This window comes from Budorcas taxicolor, chromosome 23, assembly GCF_023091745.1.
Source record: "Budorcas taxicolor isolate Tak-1 chromosome 23, Takin1.1, whole genome shotgun sequence".
In the NCBI taxonomy this organism is placed as follows: Eukaryota; Metazoa; Chordata; class Mammalia; order Artiodactyla; family Bovidae; genus Budorcas; species Budorcas taxicolor.
Window position 1 is genome coordinate 34,661,837 of NC_068932.1, and position 15,247 is coordinate 34,677,083.

The 15,247-nt window shown below is 38.2% G+C and overlaps 1 protein-coding gene across 1 annotated transcript in view; it reads left to right on the forward strand.

The window, feature by feature from the left end:
* Positions 1 to 14,978, forward strand: part of FHIP2A (FHF complex subunit HOOK interacting protein 2A) — a 35,551-nt gene extending 20,573 nt beyond the window's left edge. Inside the window, exons 8-17 of the mRNA XM_052660915.1 lie at positions 808 to 922; positions 1,408 to 1,484; positions 1,789 to 1,981; positions 2,155 to 2,324; positions 2,715 to 2,858; positions 4,047 to 4,137; positions 6,436 to 6,579; positions 13,533 to 13,673; positions 14,257 to 14,360; positions 14,461 to 14,978. Of these exons, the coding sequence (XP_052516875.1) occupies positions 808 to 922; positions 1,408 to 1,484; positions 1,789 to 1,981; positions 2,155 to 2,324; positions 2,715 to 2,858; positions 4,047 to 4,137; positions 6,436 to 6,579; positions 13,533 to 13,673; positions 14,257 to 14,360; positions 14,461 to 14,566 (1,285 nt within the window). The 3' untranslated portion in view covers positions 14,567 to 14,978. The remainder of the gene's footprint in view (positions 1 to 807; positions 923 to 1,407; positions 1,485 to 1,788; positions 1,982 to 2,154; positions 2,325 to 2,714; positions 2,859 to 4,046; positions 4,138 to 6,435; positions 6,580 to 13,532; positions 13,674 to 14,256; positions 14,361 to 14,460) is intronic.
* Positions 14,979 to 15,247: the final 269 nt, after the last annotated feature.

The window sequence follows — 15,247 nt, forward strand, 5'->3', positions numbered from 1 at the left end:
AGGATTACTGCAGAACATTTATAAGTTATTAAAAGTGTGAAAGTGAAAGTAGCTCAGTCGTGTCCTGAGTCTTTGCAACCCCATCGACTATACAGTCCATGGAATTCTCCAGGCCAGAATACTGGAGTGCATAGCCTATCCGTCCCCCAGTGGATCTTCCCAACCCAGGAATTGAACCTTGGTCTCCTGCATTGCAGACAATTCTTTACCAGCCGAGCCACAAGGGAAGCTCATTAAAAGTGTAAAGCAGCATAAATAAAATTACTTGTAATCCCACCACTTGTAGGCAGCCTAACATTTTGGACATCAGAACCTGTTACTGTTTCTCTGTGCGTTTTTAACCCTTCTTTAGTTTATACACCCTGTATTCTGTCAACATCTGTAGGCCAGACCCACTTCTTAACTTCACTACTGAGTAGTATTTTAAGGCAGGAAGAGAAGCAGGCCAGTCGTTTCCTTTTGCTGTCCCTCCTTTATACTCCTTTCCTTTCGTCCTAGAGGCTGAGAACTTCCAACTTTTCCATTCCTGTTACTTGGTCAAATTTATGGTGGAAATATGAGGCGCTGTCTCCGTGTCTTTTCTGCTGTAGCTCCATTCCCCACTTAATGAGTGAAAATTATTCACAACTTTTATCCAAAAACTTTTATCTTTGGCTTTCATGTATAAAACCCTCTTCTGATTGTCCTCCAGTCTCACCCACCTGAATATTATCATCCCATGTGTTCATTCACAGGCCTTCACCTCCCTGTAGGCACAGAACTGGATTAATGCTTTTGAATAACTCTGTGTTCTTCTGTGTCCTATAGCTTGGACTCATATAGTCATAAAGAAGATGCTTCAGCATTTCCCGGAAAAAGAGCCTTAATTTCATTTCTCTCCTGGTTTGATTATTGTGATCAACTCATAAAGGAAGCACAAAAGGTTTGAATACTTTTGTTGTTTATTGATAACTTAAAAATGTAAACAACTACTGAGTGAATTTGAATACTCAATCTATTTTCATAAATATGTCTTAATTGTCTTAGGATAGATAGCACAGTTAGTGAAATAAATAAAATGAAATAACCAACCCTCCAAAAGTATATATATATGTAAGTATTATAGCACAACCCTTTACAAGGTAACATCGGCTTCCCTGCATTTCTCCTCTTTGGGGAGATGTTAATACAATAAGTGGTTGGGATAATATTTTTATCCTGTTTGTCTTTATTCTTGGAAATTTAAATGACATGTAAAGGAACCAGTAGCTAACATCTCATCTAGGTTTATATGCCATCAACAAGATAAGCAATAGGCAAGTTTGTTTTTCTACAGTAAATTAGATGGAGAGTGCAAATTGATTTGTTGGTGTTACAAATTAATCTTTCTCATTAAAAAAAAATATGATACTTAATACTATGTTCTAGACTGCTGCTGTTGCTCTTGCCAAAGCTGTTCATGAAAGATTTTTTATTGGTGTTATGGAACCTCAGCTAATGCAAACGTGAGTGGCCTCTTTGTTGCTGTTTAGTAGCTAGGTCATGTCTGACTCTTTGTGACTCGATGGGCTGTAGCCTGCCAGGCTCCTCTGTCCATGGGATTTCCCAGGCAAGAATACTACAGTGGGTTGCTATTTCCTTCTCCAGGGGATCTTCCCGACCCAGGGATCAAACCCGTGTCTCCTGCATTGCAGGCAGATGCTTTACCTCTGAGCCACCAGGGATGCCCATGAGTGGCCTCTTTACTTTTTTTAAAAAATCACTGCATTCTTGTTATTCTCGCCCCCTAATTACCTGTTTGTTATGCAGTTCTGAGATGGGTATTCTGACATCAACTGCTCTGCTCCATCGCATTGTTCGGCAAGTAACCTCCGACATTTTGCTTCAAGAAATGGTGTTTTTCATCCTTGGAGAACAGAGGGAACCAGAAACTCTGGCAGAAATTAGCAGACATCCTTTAAGACATAGGTTAATTGAACACTGTGATCACATATCTGATGAGGTGAGCTATACAAGAATTTAAAATTGGACTTAGGTTCTTTGACATACTGACTTTGATGTACTTGTCATGTTTTGAATACAGCCTTATTTTATGTGGCTTTTTATTTTGAAAATTGAAATCATGAAAAATAGTTTAAGCATTTTTCAGTTACCTTTTATCATTTTGGGTTTCAGATCAGCATAATGACATTAAGAATGTTTGAACATCTTTTACAAAAACCCAATGAGCACATTCTTTACAATTTGGTCCTAAGAAATCTTGAAGAAAGAAACTATACAGAATATAAACCTGTGTGCCCAGAAGATAAAGATGTAGTGGAGAATGGATTAATAGCAGGAGCAGTGTAAGTTTCTATCCAGCTCTGAATTTAGCATTTCATATTAAGTCATGATTTTCTCCCCTCTTAATTTCTCTTCTCTTCCTTCTTCTCTTTATTTTAAAAAATACTTTAACAGTCTAAAAGATTTTAAAAATAAAATTTAGATGTCCTGATATTATTGTCCCTTCAAATCACAAGCGGCAGTATCTAGTCACTAAACCCAACAAAGTCAATATAACCTTGAGTTTGATGTAAGTAAAAAATGTTAATTTCTCTGTACAATATAAATACATTCATTATTCCTTAATTCCTTTATTAGCAAAATTATGTAAAGGTTTCTGAGAACATAGCAGAGAATCTTTTGGTTTAGAAAATATAATAAATTTTTTTTATGCACCATTAAATTAAACTTAGAGATCTGGAAGAAGATCCCTTATTTACTGACATTTCACCAGATAACACTTTGTCAAATCAAGAGTGGCTTAGTTCCTCACCTCCTGCTACTCCAGACCACCCCAAAACCGATGGGAAAACTGAAGTCCACAAAATTGTAAATAGGTGAGTTGCTGTATGTATTCGACTTACATCCCTTTCACTTGTTTTTACAACGTATAACAGCTCTGCTCTTTGATCATTATAGAGATATGCCATGAACTCAGTCTTCCCTTTTTTAAAGATTATGTCATCTTTTTGAAATGCTGATGTAGCTAGCGAACAGCCTAGAGGCAACAATCGATACAAAAAAGGAAAAAAAGAAACCTCTAGAGTGATAGTGAGGAAACTAATCTTCAGGGTACTCTCCTTTTGTTTTTTTAAATGTAAACAATTTTAAGTAGTTCCCAGTTGGAACAACATTGAGAATTTCCAGTTTAACGGATTGAATTTACTAGCCATGTACCCACATGTGCTAAGCAGAGGGCTATTTCTTCTCATTAGTTTGTGTGTTTATGTATATTCTTAAACTAAATTAATTAATTTATATTTATTTATTTTTGGCTGTGCTGGGTCATTGTTGCCTTGCTCAGGCTCAGGCTTTCTCTAGCTGCGGAGAGAGGGTCTGTTCTCTGCGGTGTGTGGGTTTCTCCTGTTGCGGAGCACGGGCTCTAGGTGTGCGAACTTCAGCAGTTGCAGCGCATGGGCTCACTAGTTGTGGTGCAGGGACTTATTTATTTACTCCGCGGCTTGTGGAATCTTCAGGACGAGGGATCAAACCCCTGCCCCCTGCATTGGCAGGTGGATTCTTATCCCCTGCACCACCAGAGAAGTCCTTTATAAAGGGTTTTCTTTAAGTGCCTTTTCCCCAGTAATTTTCTTCTTTCTCTTCCTTTGCAATCCTATCAGTGACATGCCAGGTGCTGCGAGGTGGCTTTAGAGAAAACTGCACATAGTGCAAGATGCATAGTTAGGGTGCGTGAGGATCTAAGGTTCTGTTACTTAAAAGCCAGTTCCCTGAGACTAACAAACATCAGGGCTCTCTGTCATTGCCCTGTAATGTAGAAAAAGTCAAGTCATCTTCTGCTTGATTTCTACTTTAAGTGGAATGAGTGATTTTTAAAGAAAACCTTTAAAATAATGACAGTATTTAATCAGTAAATTGTAGGACTGATTCAAGATAAATGCTTTTCAAGTTTCCATCTGCATTAATACTTGGCTAAACTGAAGATCCTGCTAGATATTTTAATACACATAGAGATATTGAATTGTGAGAGTATTTGTGTTACTGATTATGCCTGTTTTTCGTTTAAGTTTTCTCTGTCTGGTCCCAGACGAAGCAAAATCGTCCTACCACGTGGAGGGCACTGGATATGACACCTACCTCCGAGACGCTCACAGGCAGGTAGGTGAAGTGATCTGACGTGAGATCTAATAAGATGCACAAACACAGCCCTCGGCACACGGGCCGCAGTTACTTCTCCAGACGTTCCCCTTTCTCTGCAAGACCTGAATTCCACTCTCAACCACTTGAACTTTCTGTCAGTGACCTGACTGCCTTTCACTGAGTGTGTGTCTCTGTTGCAAGATTTCTCTGTGCTTCCTCCCCACCCCCCGCCCCTTTTCTTCCTTTTCTTTCTGTCCTTGAAGTTATTTCTCCCCTAGATCCTTCTCCCTGCTGATCTAAACCATGACTTTTAAGTGATTCTAGCATTACTCCCAACCCACAGGCTGCTTCCTTCCCTCTTCCCCACTGTTCTCACTCATCTGTAATTCCGAAGGACTGCCTTCATCCTCTGCTTCCCAGCTTTCCACTTCCCTGAAATCACTTTCTCAAACATCTCCTCTTAGTTATTAAATGGACTTCTGTCAATCATCTTTTCCCTCTGCAGCATTGTGCGTGCATGCGCGTGTGTGTGTGTGTGCGCGCACACTCAGTCTCTCTAGCCCCATGGACTATCGTCCACCAGGCTTCTCTGTCCATGGGGTTTCCCAGGCAAGAATCCTGGAGTGGGTAGCCATTTCCTTCTCCAGGGGATCTTCCCGATCCACGGATTGAACCCAGATCTCCTGCACGGCAGGCAGATTCTTTACTGCTGAGTCACCAGGGAAGCCCCCTGTAGCATTTTACATTTTACCAAATTCCAAAGTTTTGAAATGCCTCACATCAGAAAAATATGCATTTAATTTTCATTTAAATCTTTTGGGTGGAAGTGTGCTTTTATCGATAATTAACTTGCATGCCCTTACAGTTAATTCATGGTGCTTTAAGCCTAAATTCAAGTCCCCATCACTATGTGAATAACTAGAGTACCAGGGTACCAAATACATTCATGTAACAATAATATAGAGACAATGAAAGCAGCCCCAACCTCAGTAGTACCGATTGGATTTTTAAACTACTGTGATTCTCTCTGAAAAGTTTTATTTCCATAATCTGATAACAGTTAGAATTGTTTTAGGAATATTTTAAATGAGACAAAAAGAATAGAAAAAATTTAGACTTATTTTCTAGCTCAGAAATTCAAAAATTTTAATATAAAAATGCTTTATTAAATATTGGGATGTGGTTTTATAAAGAAAATTGTCTATTGAAAGAAATAGTTTAAAACTCGCAAGATATTGAAGAAGTTGGGTTTTTAATCATTTTAAATATGTTTTTCTTTTAAAAGTTGAAGCTAGTGCTTTGTAGTAAGAATATGTTTTAATCTCAGCTAATTTGTAAACTACAGATGTTAAAGTAATTTTGCTTATTTAATGAGGAGAATGTGAAAAGGAAAAGAATATGGAAGAAAACTATGCTCCAAATTTCTTTTTTTAAATTCCAGTAGATTACATGTCAGAGAAGACTTTTAAATTTTCTTTTTATTATGACAGATTTTCTTGTGCTTACAAAAATCCATATTGTGGTGTTCCTTACTGATAAAATGTATAGTAAAGGCCAGTTTCCACTTACTTTTAACCTGTCACGGACCAATGCTTTTGTAAAATATAAAAATGAAATACCACAAAAATGAAAAAACACTAAATACAGGCCCCAGTTATTTTATTAGATTGAACAGACGTAAAATTTACTCAGTGAAATTGAAAGAGAAGTTTCTAAACTGGCTCTCCAAGTTTGTACTCATCTTATTGCGATGGTAGTGAACAGTTTCCAGACTGTACTTGCAGCAGCCCTGTTTATTCCCCTCATAACAGTCACAGCAACATGCCTGGGTAAACAAATGGCAGCAAGGTCAAGTTTGCCTTCTCAGATGACATGCATCTGTTCACCTATTATATTTCATCTACTTTGTACATTACATGTGACATTTAAGAATAGACTGGGAAATGTGGCTAAGACTTACTTTGCTTTCTAAGTACTCTGAATCTGTGACGAGAATAAGGAAAGGGTTGAAGTCCTCCAGAGGGAGCAGTATATGCTCATGCTCGCCCCAGCAGTGCGAGGGGCACTAGGGTGAAGTTAGAAGCTGCCTGCTGTCTCACCAGCGTGTTGGTACCGGTGGCTGTTAACCTTACCTGTGCCTCTCTGCAGTCAAGGTGTCATCTGTGCCGTCTTCTCCCGTCTCCCGTGGTACCTGACACTCAGCAGACACTCAGCATTCGAGTGGATTGTTATGCTTATGGGGGGAAATTGTTTCTATTTAATCTCAAACTGTTTTTGCTCAGTTCTTCTTTAATGAGTCAAATGCTTTCTCCGCAGTTCCGGGACTACTGTGCTATCTGCTTAAGATGGGAGTGGCCTGGCTCTCCAAAAGCATTGGAAAGGTGCAATTTAGAAGCAGCTTTCTTTGAAGGTCATTTTTTGAAAGTCTTATTTGACAGGATGGGAAGAATTCTCGATCAGGTAATAAGTTTTAAAGTATTAACTTCGTATTATTTTGTTACCATTCACCATGGGTTCTGTTTGCATCTTCAGTAGTTTTATTGTTTTCTTTTTTCCACCAGATGACTTTTTCATAAAGCTTGATTGCCAGCAATTGGTGGGTTTCTGATGCATTCATTATGTTAAAACTTTGATCTGGCCTGACAGGTGTTAAGGATTTCTGTGTTTACTTCTCATTGTAGGCCATTGTCTTATTAACAGTAGTCTTAACACATTTTGGCAGTGACTAGAGGGCTTTCCTAGAAAGCCTTGTGGTTAGTACAGGTACAGATAGAGTGAAACTTGTTAGGTTGAATACAGAAGACCTTAAATGTCATTTCAAACCAAATCTTGAGTGCTCTGGTCTCGCTAAAATTACAGAACAGTATTAGATGAACCTGCTTCTTCAGACAAAGAATTTGTGAATGATATTCATTTTCATAAGGGGAAATGAAATATAAAAGTCAATTTATTTATTTCAAGGGAAGTAAAAATCACCGGCAGCTGGTATGCTGCTGTGTCTCTCTCACCGACTGTCAGGATAACTGAACTTGAGGTTAGAGATCCCTCCCTCCCTCTCTCCCTGACATAGAGTAACAATAGAGCTTTGAAATGTTTTATATGTTGATATGGACACTTGAAATGAAACTGTGTGGCATTAAACTTGCCTCAGCATGAAAACTGAGTTAGCCAATTAGAATTAATTTGAAATCCTATATTAAAGTGCTTCTTTTTTTTTTTTAGCATTTTAGTTGAATATTTATATGAGCCTAGGGAGTTACAAAAGAAATTAATTGTACCATCAGGCTGTCTTCAATAACCAGAAAGCCAAATAAAGAAACGATAATTAAGAAGTATATCACTGGGTTGACTTCTGATGATAATCAATAAAGACATAGAGTCAAGGCCTTTTTTTCTTTTAAAAACAATACAAAACACACTATATTTTTCAAAAATTAAGACTGACAACACAACAGTGTCATGAATACCTGATGTCATAACTTCTCAGTTATACACACAGAAATTAGCTACTTTATTACTAATTATCCATAATAATGTTTAATCCCAGCCTGGTTAGCCTGATACTATTAGGGGTATCTATATACTGTGAACATACAAGCAAACATCATCTTCAGCAAAAGCAGAAAAGAGAGAAAATGAAATTAAACCAAGCACGTTAGACCCCCCAGAACTTATGATTATCTTTGCAATCTGATTATAATGTTCTTATCTGAAAAGGCTTGAGAAGTCAAGGTGTTTAAAGACAGAAGGCTTGAGGCTAGGCTCCACAGTTCACTCACAAAGTCACATCACCTAAAACTAAGGATTTAACATCCTAACAACATGTACTGCATTTCTGCTGTTCCATTTTTTGTTGATTGATATTTAATACTTAAGAGCCAAAGTATTCGGGTCCAATCCCTGATTTGGGAAGATCCCCTAGAGAAGGGAATGACAACCCATTCCAATGTTCTTGCCTGGAAAATCCCATGGACAGAGGAGCCTGGTAGGCTACAGCCCATGGGGTCACAGAGTCAGATAGGACTGAAGGGACTTTGACTTTCACTGTAGGTATTATGCTGTGTACATCATGGCTATGTAAACCGCCCCCCAACCCCTCCTCCCCACCCCTACCCCTCCCCCATCCCCACCCCGCCAGCTAGTGGGGAGGTTTACAATAAACCTCCCAGTGTATTGTGTCTTTGTGCTGGTTCTCTAGGCTTAGTTTGAATCTGATTAAATGAAACACCATTATATAGTGGAAGTGAGAAATAGATTTACGGGCCTAGATCTGATAGATAGAGTGCCTGATGAACTATGGACTGAGGTTCATGACATTGTACAGGAGACAGGGATCAAGACCATCCCCATGGAAAAGAAATGCAAAAAAGCAAAATGGCTGTCTGGGGAGGCCTTACAAATAGCCGCGAAAAGAAGAGAGGTGAAAAGCAAAGGAGAAAAGGAAAGATATAAGCATCCGAATGCAGAGTTCCAAAGAGTAACAAGAAGAGATAAGAAAGCCTTCTTCAGCGATCAATGCAAAGAAATAGAGGAAAAGAACAGAATGGGAAAGACTAGAGATCTCTTCAAGAAAATTAGAGATACCAAGGGAACATTTCATGCAAAGATGGGCTCGATAAAGGACAGAAATGGTATGGACCTAACAGAAGCAGAAGATATTAAGAAGAGGTGGCAAGAATACACGGAAGAACTGAACAAAAAAGATCTTCACGACCCAGATAATCATGATGATGTGATCACTAATCTAGAGCCAGACATCTTGGAATGTGAAGTCAAGTGGGCCTTAGAAAGCATCACTATGAACAAAGCTAGTGGAGGTGATGGAATTCCAGTTGAGCTGTTTCAAATCCTGAAAGATGATGCTGTGAAAGTGCTGCACTCAATATGCCAGCAAATTTGGAAAACTCAGCAGTGACCACAGGACTGGAAAAGGTCAGTTTTCATTCCACTTCCAAAGAAAGGCAATGCCAAAGAATGCTCAAACTACCACACAATTGCACTCATCTCACGTGCTAGTAAAGTAATGCTCAAAATTCTCCAAGCCAGGCTTCAGCAATACGTGAACCGTGAACTTCTAGATGTTCAAGCTGATTTTCGAAAAGGCAGAGGAACCAGAGATCAAATTGCCAACATCCGCTGGATCATGGAAAAAGCAAGAGAGTTCCAGAAAAACAGCTATTTCTGCTTTATTGACTATGCCAAAGCCTTTGACTGTGTGGATCACAAGAAACTGTGGAAAGTTCTGAAAGAGATGGGAATACCAGACCACCTAACCTGCCTCTTGAGAAATCTGTATGCAGGTCAGGAAGCAACAGTTAGAACTGGACATGGAACAATAGACTGGTTCCAAATAGGAAAAGGAGTACGTCAAGGCTGTATATTGTCACCCTGCTTATTTAACTTATATACAGAGTACATCATGAGAAACACTGGACTGGAAGAAACACAAGCTGGAATCAAGATTGCTGGGAGAAATATCCATAACCTCAGATATGCAGATGACACCACTCTTATGGCAGAAAGTGAAGAGGAACTAAAAAGCCTCTTGATGAAAGTGAAAGAGGAGAGTGAAAAAGTTGGCTTAAAGCTCAACATTCAGAAAATGATCATGGCATCCGGTCCCATCACTCCATGGGAAATAGATGGGGAAACAGTAGAAACAGTGTTAGACTTTATTTTTTTGGGCTCCAAAATCACTGCAGATGGTGACTGAAATTAAAAGATGCTTACTCCTTGTAAGAAAAGTTATGACCAACCCCCTAGATAGTATATTCAAAAGCAGAGACGTTACTTTGCTGACTAAGGTCCGTCTAGTCAAGGCTATGGTTTTTCCTGTGGTCATGTATGGATGTGAGAGTTGGACTGTGAAGAAGGCTGAGCGCCAAAGAATTGATGCTTTTAAACTGTGGTGTTGGAGAAGACTCTTGAGAGTCCCTTGGACTGCAAGGAGATCCAACCAGTCCATTCTGAAGGAGATCAACCCTGGGATTTCTTTGGAAGGACTGATGCTAAAGCTGAAGCTCCAGTACTTTGGCCACCTCATGTGAAGAGTTGACTCATTGGAAAAGACTCTGATGCTGGGAGGGATTGGGGGCAGAAGGAGAAGGGGACAACCGAGGATGAGATGGCTGGATGGCATCATGGACTCGATGGACGTGAGTCTGAGTGAACTCCGGGAGTTGGTGATGGACAGGGAGGCCTGGCGTGCTGCGATTCATGGGGTTGCAAAGAGTCGGACACGACTGAGCGACTGAACTGAACTGAACTGAAATGAAACACCCAGGAGACATCAACAATCAGTTTCAAGTCAGTAATCTTTAGAAATTTTGACCAAAAGCACTCAAAAGGAATCTAAATATTAAAAAGTAGTTTCTGAATTGAGTGGAAAGACCCCCCTGGAATCCCCATCACACTGAGCATTTTTCCCTTCCATCTGTAGAACGCTGACACAAAGGATACACAGGAGACCATATCCTGAAATGTGTGCACTTCTTTTCTTTCACCAGATAGCTCTTCACAGTGCAAAGACAATTCAGACAATGTCCCACTCAGTCTTTCTGGAACCCTGAGCGACAGGAGGGACTGTCCGTAGTTTTAGTTAATGTGACTCAGTGAGTGAACTGTGGAGCCTAGCCTCAAGCCTTCTGTCTTTAAAAACCTTGACTTCCCAAGCCTTTTTGAATAAGGACTTTATAATCAGATCGCAAAGATAATCATAAGTTTTGGTGGGTCTAATGTACTTGGTTTAATTTCATTTTCTCTCTTTTCTAACTGCTTTTGCTAAAGATGATGTTTGCTTGTATGTTCATAGTACATAGATACCCCAATAGTATCAGGCTAACCAGGTTGGGATTAATTTATTATGGATAATTAGTAATAAAGTAGCTAATTTCTGTGTGTATAATTGAGAAGTTATGACATCAGGTATTCCTGAAACTGTTGTGTTGTCACAGCCTTAATTTTTGAAAAATATAGTGTGTTTAGTATTGTTTTTAACTGTAGTGATTTTAAAAAGATAGTAAAATGCTAAGGTCCACAACAGAATATAAAGAATACCAGGAAAAATGTGGGGAAACCCAAGTTCAAAGGGAAAAATTTTAATTTGGGCAACTCAAGTTAGCTGTTTCTCACATTTTCTTATTGTTAAAGTGAAGTTGACATTACTTGATTTGCTTAAGTGGACTATGGGGGGATAAAAGTAATTTAAATTGCTTTTAAAAATATAAAATCTTGTTAAATGCAGGTGTTATAAGAAATTACAGAGACTACCAAGTTGTTGGGATTTATAAATTCTTATAATTTTGGCCATCCACATATTTGGCCTTTACTAAAAGAGTTGAGATTGAGTTAGCAGGTGACATCTAAGTCAAAGTTCATTGTCCTAAAATTCACACCTTGTATTTAGGGTGAGCTCATTAAAAAATGGGCCAAGTCCATTTAACATGTCAGAAAAATCTAGTTAACTTTGATTTCAGGTGAATACTCTATAAAGTACAACATAATCAAAATAATAGATGCAAGCAGTTACTATTAAGAATCCCCTAAAAAGCCAGCTTGTTTTAAAGTTATTACCAATATGAAGTAGAAACCATTTCAGAGTATGATGGAACAGTTTCTATCTAGCTGAATTTTATTTTCATTTTCACAACATTAAAATATAATCTGAGTCAGCCTAAAGTTTCTTAAGCAACCAAAGATACAGCTTCTTGTTTCAAAAAGCTTAAAACCAAAGTAACACCATATAGAGAAAATTAAGTAGTAATATATCATTGTTAAAAGCCAAATTTTGTCAGTCTGTTTACTTAAAGCACCTATAAATGGCGGAATTTAGTGACCTAAAAATCTGAACTACCTGAAATGAAGTCATATACAATACTGTACTAAAGTTGTGTTTTAAATGATTTTGTCCACATTTTTTATCAAATGTATTCTTCTTAAAGATTTTTTAAAGTGTTTCCTTTGTGCCTAAAATGCAATTTAATGTGAATTCATTGTTTTGAATTGAATCTTGGAGAAGGCTATTCTGTCACCAATATTATCGAGTAGGAAAAGATGCCCTTCAATCTATCCTTTAGTGGGTGTTGTATCTGCTTTCATTTATCTTGCGTAAGGCTAGATTTTAAATAAGAGTGACTTAGGGGAAGTTTTACTTCTTTCAGAAAATCTGTGTTCATGAACCTAGTAGTAAGCAAAAAAGACTGAAACTAGACTTTACCCCAGAACTTGAATTTCTATTCGTATAACAGCATCTTTGATACCTTCTGGCACATGGTCAAGCGTTGGTCATCCTTTGAATGCCGAATACTCACTTCTTAATTGGTGCTCATTATGATCAAGGGCCTAAAAGCTACTCAGTGAGTGAGGGTAAACCATTCTGATTAACCATTTCTGGTTAATATTATCTTGGTCCTGAATCACTTTTCCCTTCCTCCTGCTGCAGCATCTGTTTCTCATTCATCCAGTCACTGTGGTTCTTTCCAGCCTTCTCACTGAAGTCAGTTTTGTCTCAGCCACTCAGTTGCCTCTGACTGCTTAGAAGAAGAAAACTGAAAGGGACGAGAGGTTTCTGTTGAAAGTTCTAGGCACCATAATAGCAACTCTGCATATCATGCATCTTGCTTTGATTTTGACACATACTCTGTAAAGCACCTCCAAGCTGCTTTCAATGAGGAATAAACAGATTAAGTATAAAAAACTAGTAAAATTGTAATACTGTAATACAAAACGTGTATGAGGAACTTTATACAGCTATATAGTCATTGTTTTGGAAGAGTTAATGCTCTTGCCCAGTAAAGGTGGTGATCCTTTCTGTAATAGTGATTTTTTTATCTTCTAGTTCACTATTAAGGCTTGTGGTAGTTATTTCTACCGCTCAAGTACTTTTACTCTGTTGACAAGGTTCTGTGATATATATGACTTTATTGTATATATGCTTTTGATAATTGGCAGCAGTTGAATAATTTAAAACAAGGATTATCATTTCTAAAATTAGATTACTTAAAAGATTTTAATACCTTCCCTTTTGTCTTTTGTCTAATATTTAATGTGTCTTCTAGTGTTTGTAGTATATAAGTCTTTTTGGGTTTTGATGACCTCTTGAACTATCTTACCAACTTAAAAAGCCTGCAAAAAGCAGAGACATTCTGTCAGTGTTACATGTTTATTTTTCCTATATGTTTACATGCATGCTTTTCTGGTTTTAAAGTTTCAGGACTGTGATGTATGCACTTTGAGATGGTAAGAGCTAGAGCTAATTTAGTTACAGATACTATCATTGTAGAAGAGCATATAGAGAAGAATTAAGATGATAGATTGTCCTTTCTTGAAAAGACAAATTGAAATGGTAAATTCAGTGCTCAGGTATATACATGGAGATAATGTCAGATATCTTTTTCCTTTCTCCCTTTCTGTAGCCATATGATGTCAACTTACAAGTAACGTCGGTGTTATCCAGACTTTCTCTCTTCCCTCATCCGCACATACATGAGTACCTCTTGGACCCTTATGTGAACCTTGCTTCTGGCTGTAGGTCTCTATTCTCTGTAATCGTCAGGGTGAGTTCTCAGTTTTGTTATATTCTCCAGGATTGATCAGCCTGACCAATTAACATCTTAATGATATTGTGTGTAATTAGTGTCATATAATGAAAAATATCTAAAGAGCCGACTCATTAGAAAAGACTCTGATGGTGGGAAAGATTGAAGGCAGGAGGAAAAGGGGACGACAGAGGACGAGATGGGTGGATGGCATCACCGACTCAATGGACATGAGTTTGAGCAAGTTCCGGGAGATGGTGAAGGACAGGGAAGCCTGGTGTGCCGCAGTCCATGGCGTCGCAAAGAGTCGGACACAGCTGAGCCACTAAACAACAACAACAATGAAAAATATAATGTATTTTCTGTTTGGAATTATTTCACTGCAGAATGTGGAGAAAAAAGGAAGATTCATTCTCTTAAATGATATGTGTAGCTCTTGTATTTTAAGGGATAGCTGTGGGTCCTTTGTCCAAGATTGTTACGTGAATAGTGAAAAGTGACAGTCTTCATTTAGTAATAGGAAATGGAATTTTTTTCTTTATCCTGAAAATCCCCCATGGAGTTGCTCAGCAACTGAGCCCCATTCGTCCCTGTGATGCAGGTTGTTGGAGACCTCATGGTTCGAATCCAGCGTATTCAAGACTTTACTCCCAAGCTTCTACTAGTCAGAAAGCGATTACTTGGTCTGGAACCTGAAGGACCTGTGTAAGTCAGTGTTTCTCACGCTGTTTGTCTAAAGCTTTTGCCTTTGTTTGATGATCTGCTAATATCCTGAATTGATTAATTGCCTGCTTTCCCTTCCTAGGATTGACCACATCACCTTGTTGGAGGGTGTGATTGTGCTGGAAGAGTTCTGTAAGGAGCTGGCGGCTATCGCCTTTGTGAAATACCACGCAGCCTCCACACCCTAAACAGCATCTTTCAAGTAACCAGGGGAACAGTATGATCATGTACATTTCATCAAAAAAGCCTCAGTTCCACCCAGCCACGTGACAATAAAAAGCCTTTTTAAACGAAGCATTGCTGTAAACTGGACAGAACCGTTCAGAACCCACTAAGTGGATGCTCTCAGTACAGTGTTGTGTGATGTTGTTTTCACTGGCTTTATCATAATGGTTCTGTATATAAAGTTGCACGTCCTTGAATCCAGGATACAATCAGAGGAACTTCAGGAAATAAGCATTTCTGAATGCCTGTGTGAAAGCTGCAAAGTTTCTGATGTCATGACTTTGATGATATTTCTGTTAATCTAATATCCTTTTAGGTAGCAAGGCCTTTTGGCATTCTTTGGGACTCAAGTGCTTACATTCTTTTGGATTAACAAGTAGCAAAAAAAAACCAAAACCCTAATTTTATAACTTTTTAAGGTCAGAATTCTTATCAAACAAAATATTTAAAAAACTGTAAATGAGAAAAAATACAATTTAGCAACTATCAAATGAATTAATAATAGAAGATAAAAATGTGTAGAACACCATTAACTTTCTTCAGCTTTTCTAAGAATAACAGTTTAATATGATAAATTCTTGATTAATATATATATATATTTTTTAAAGAAACGTTCTTTTACTCTTTTGTGCACATAGCCAGGT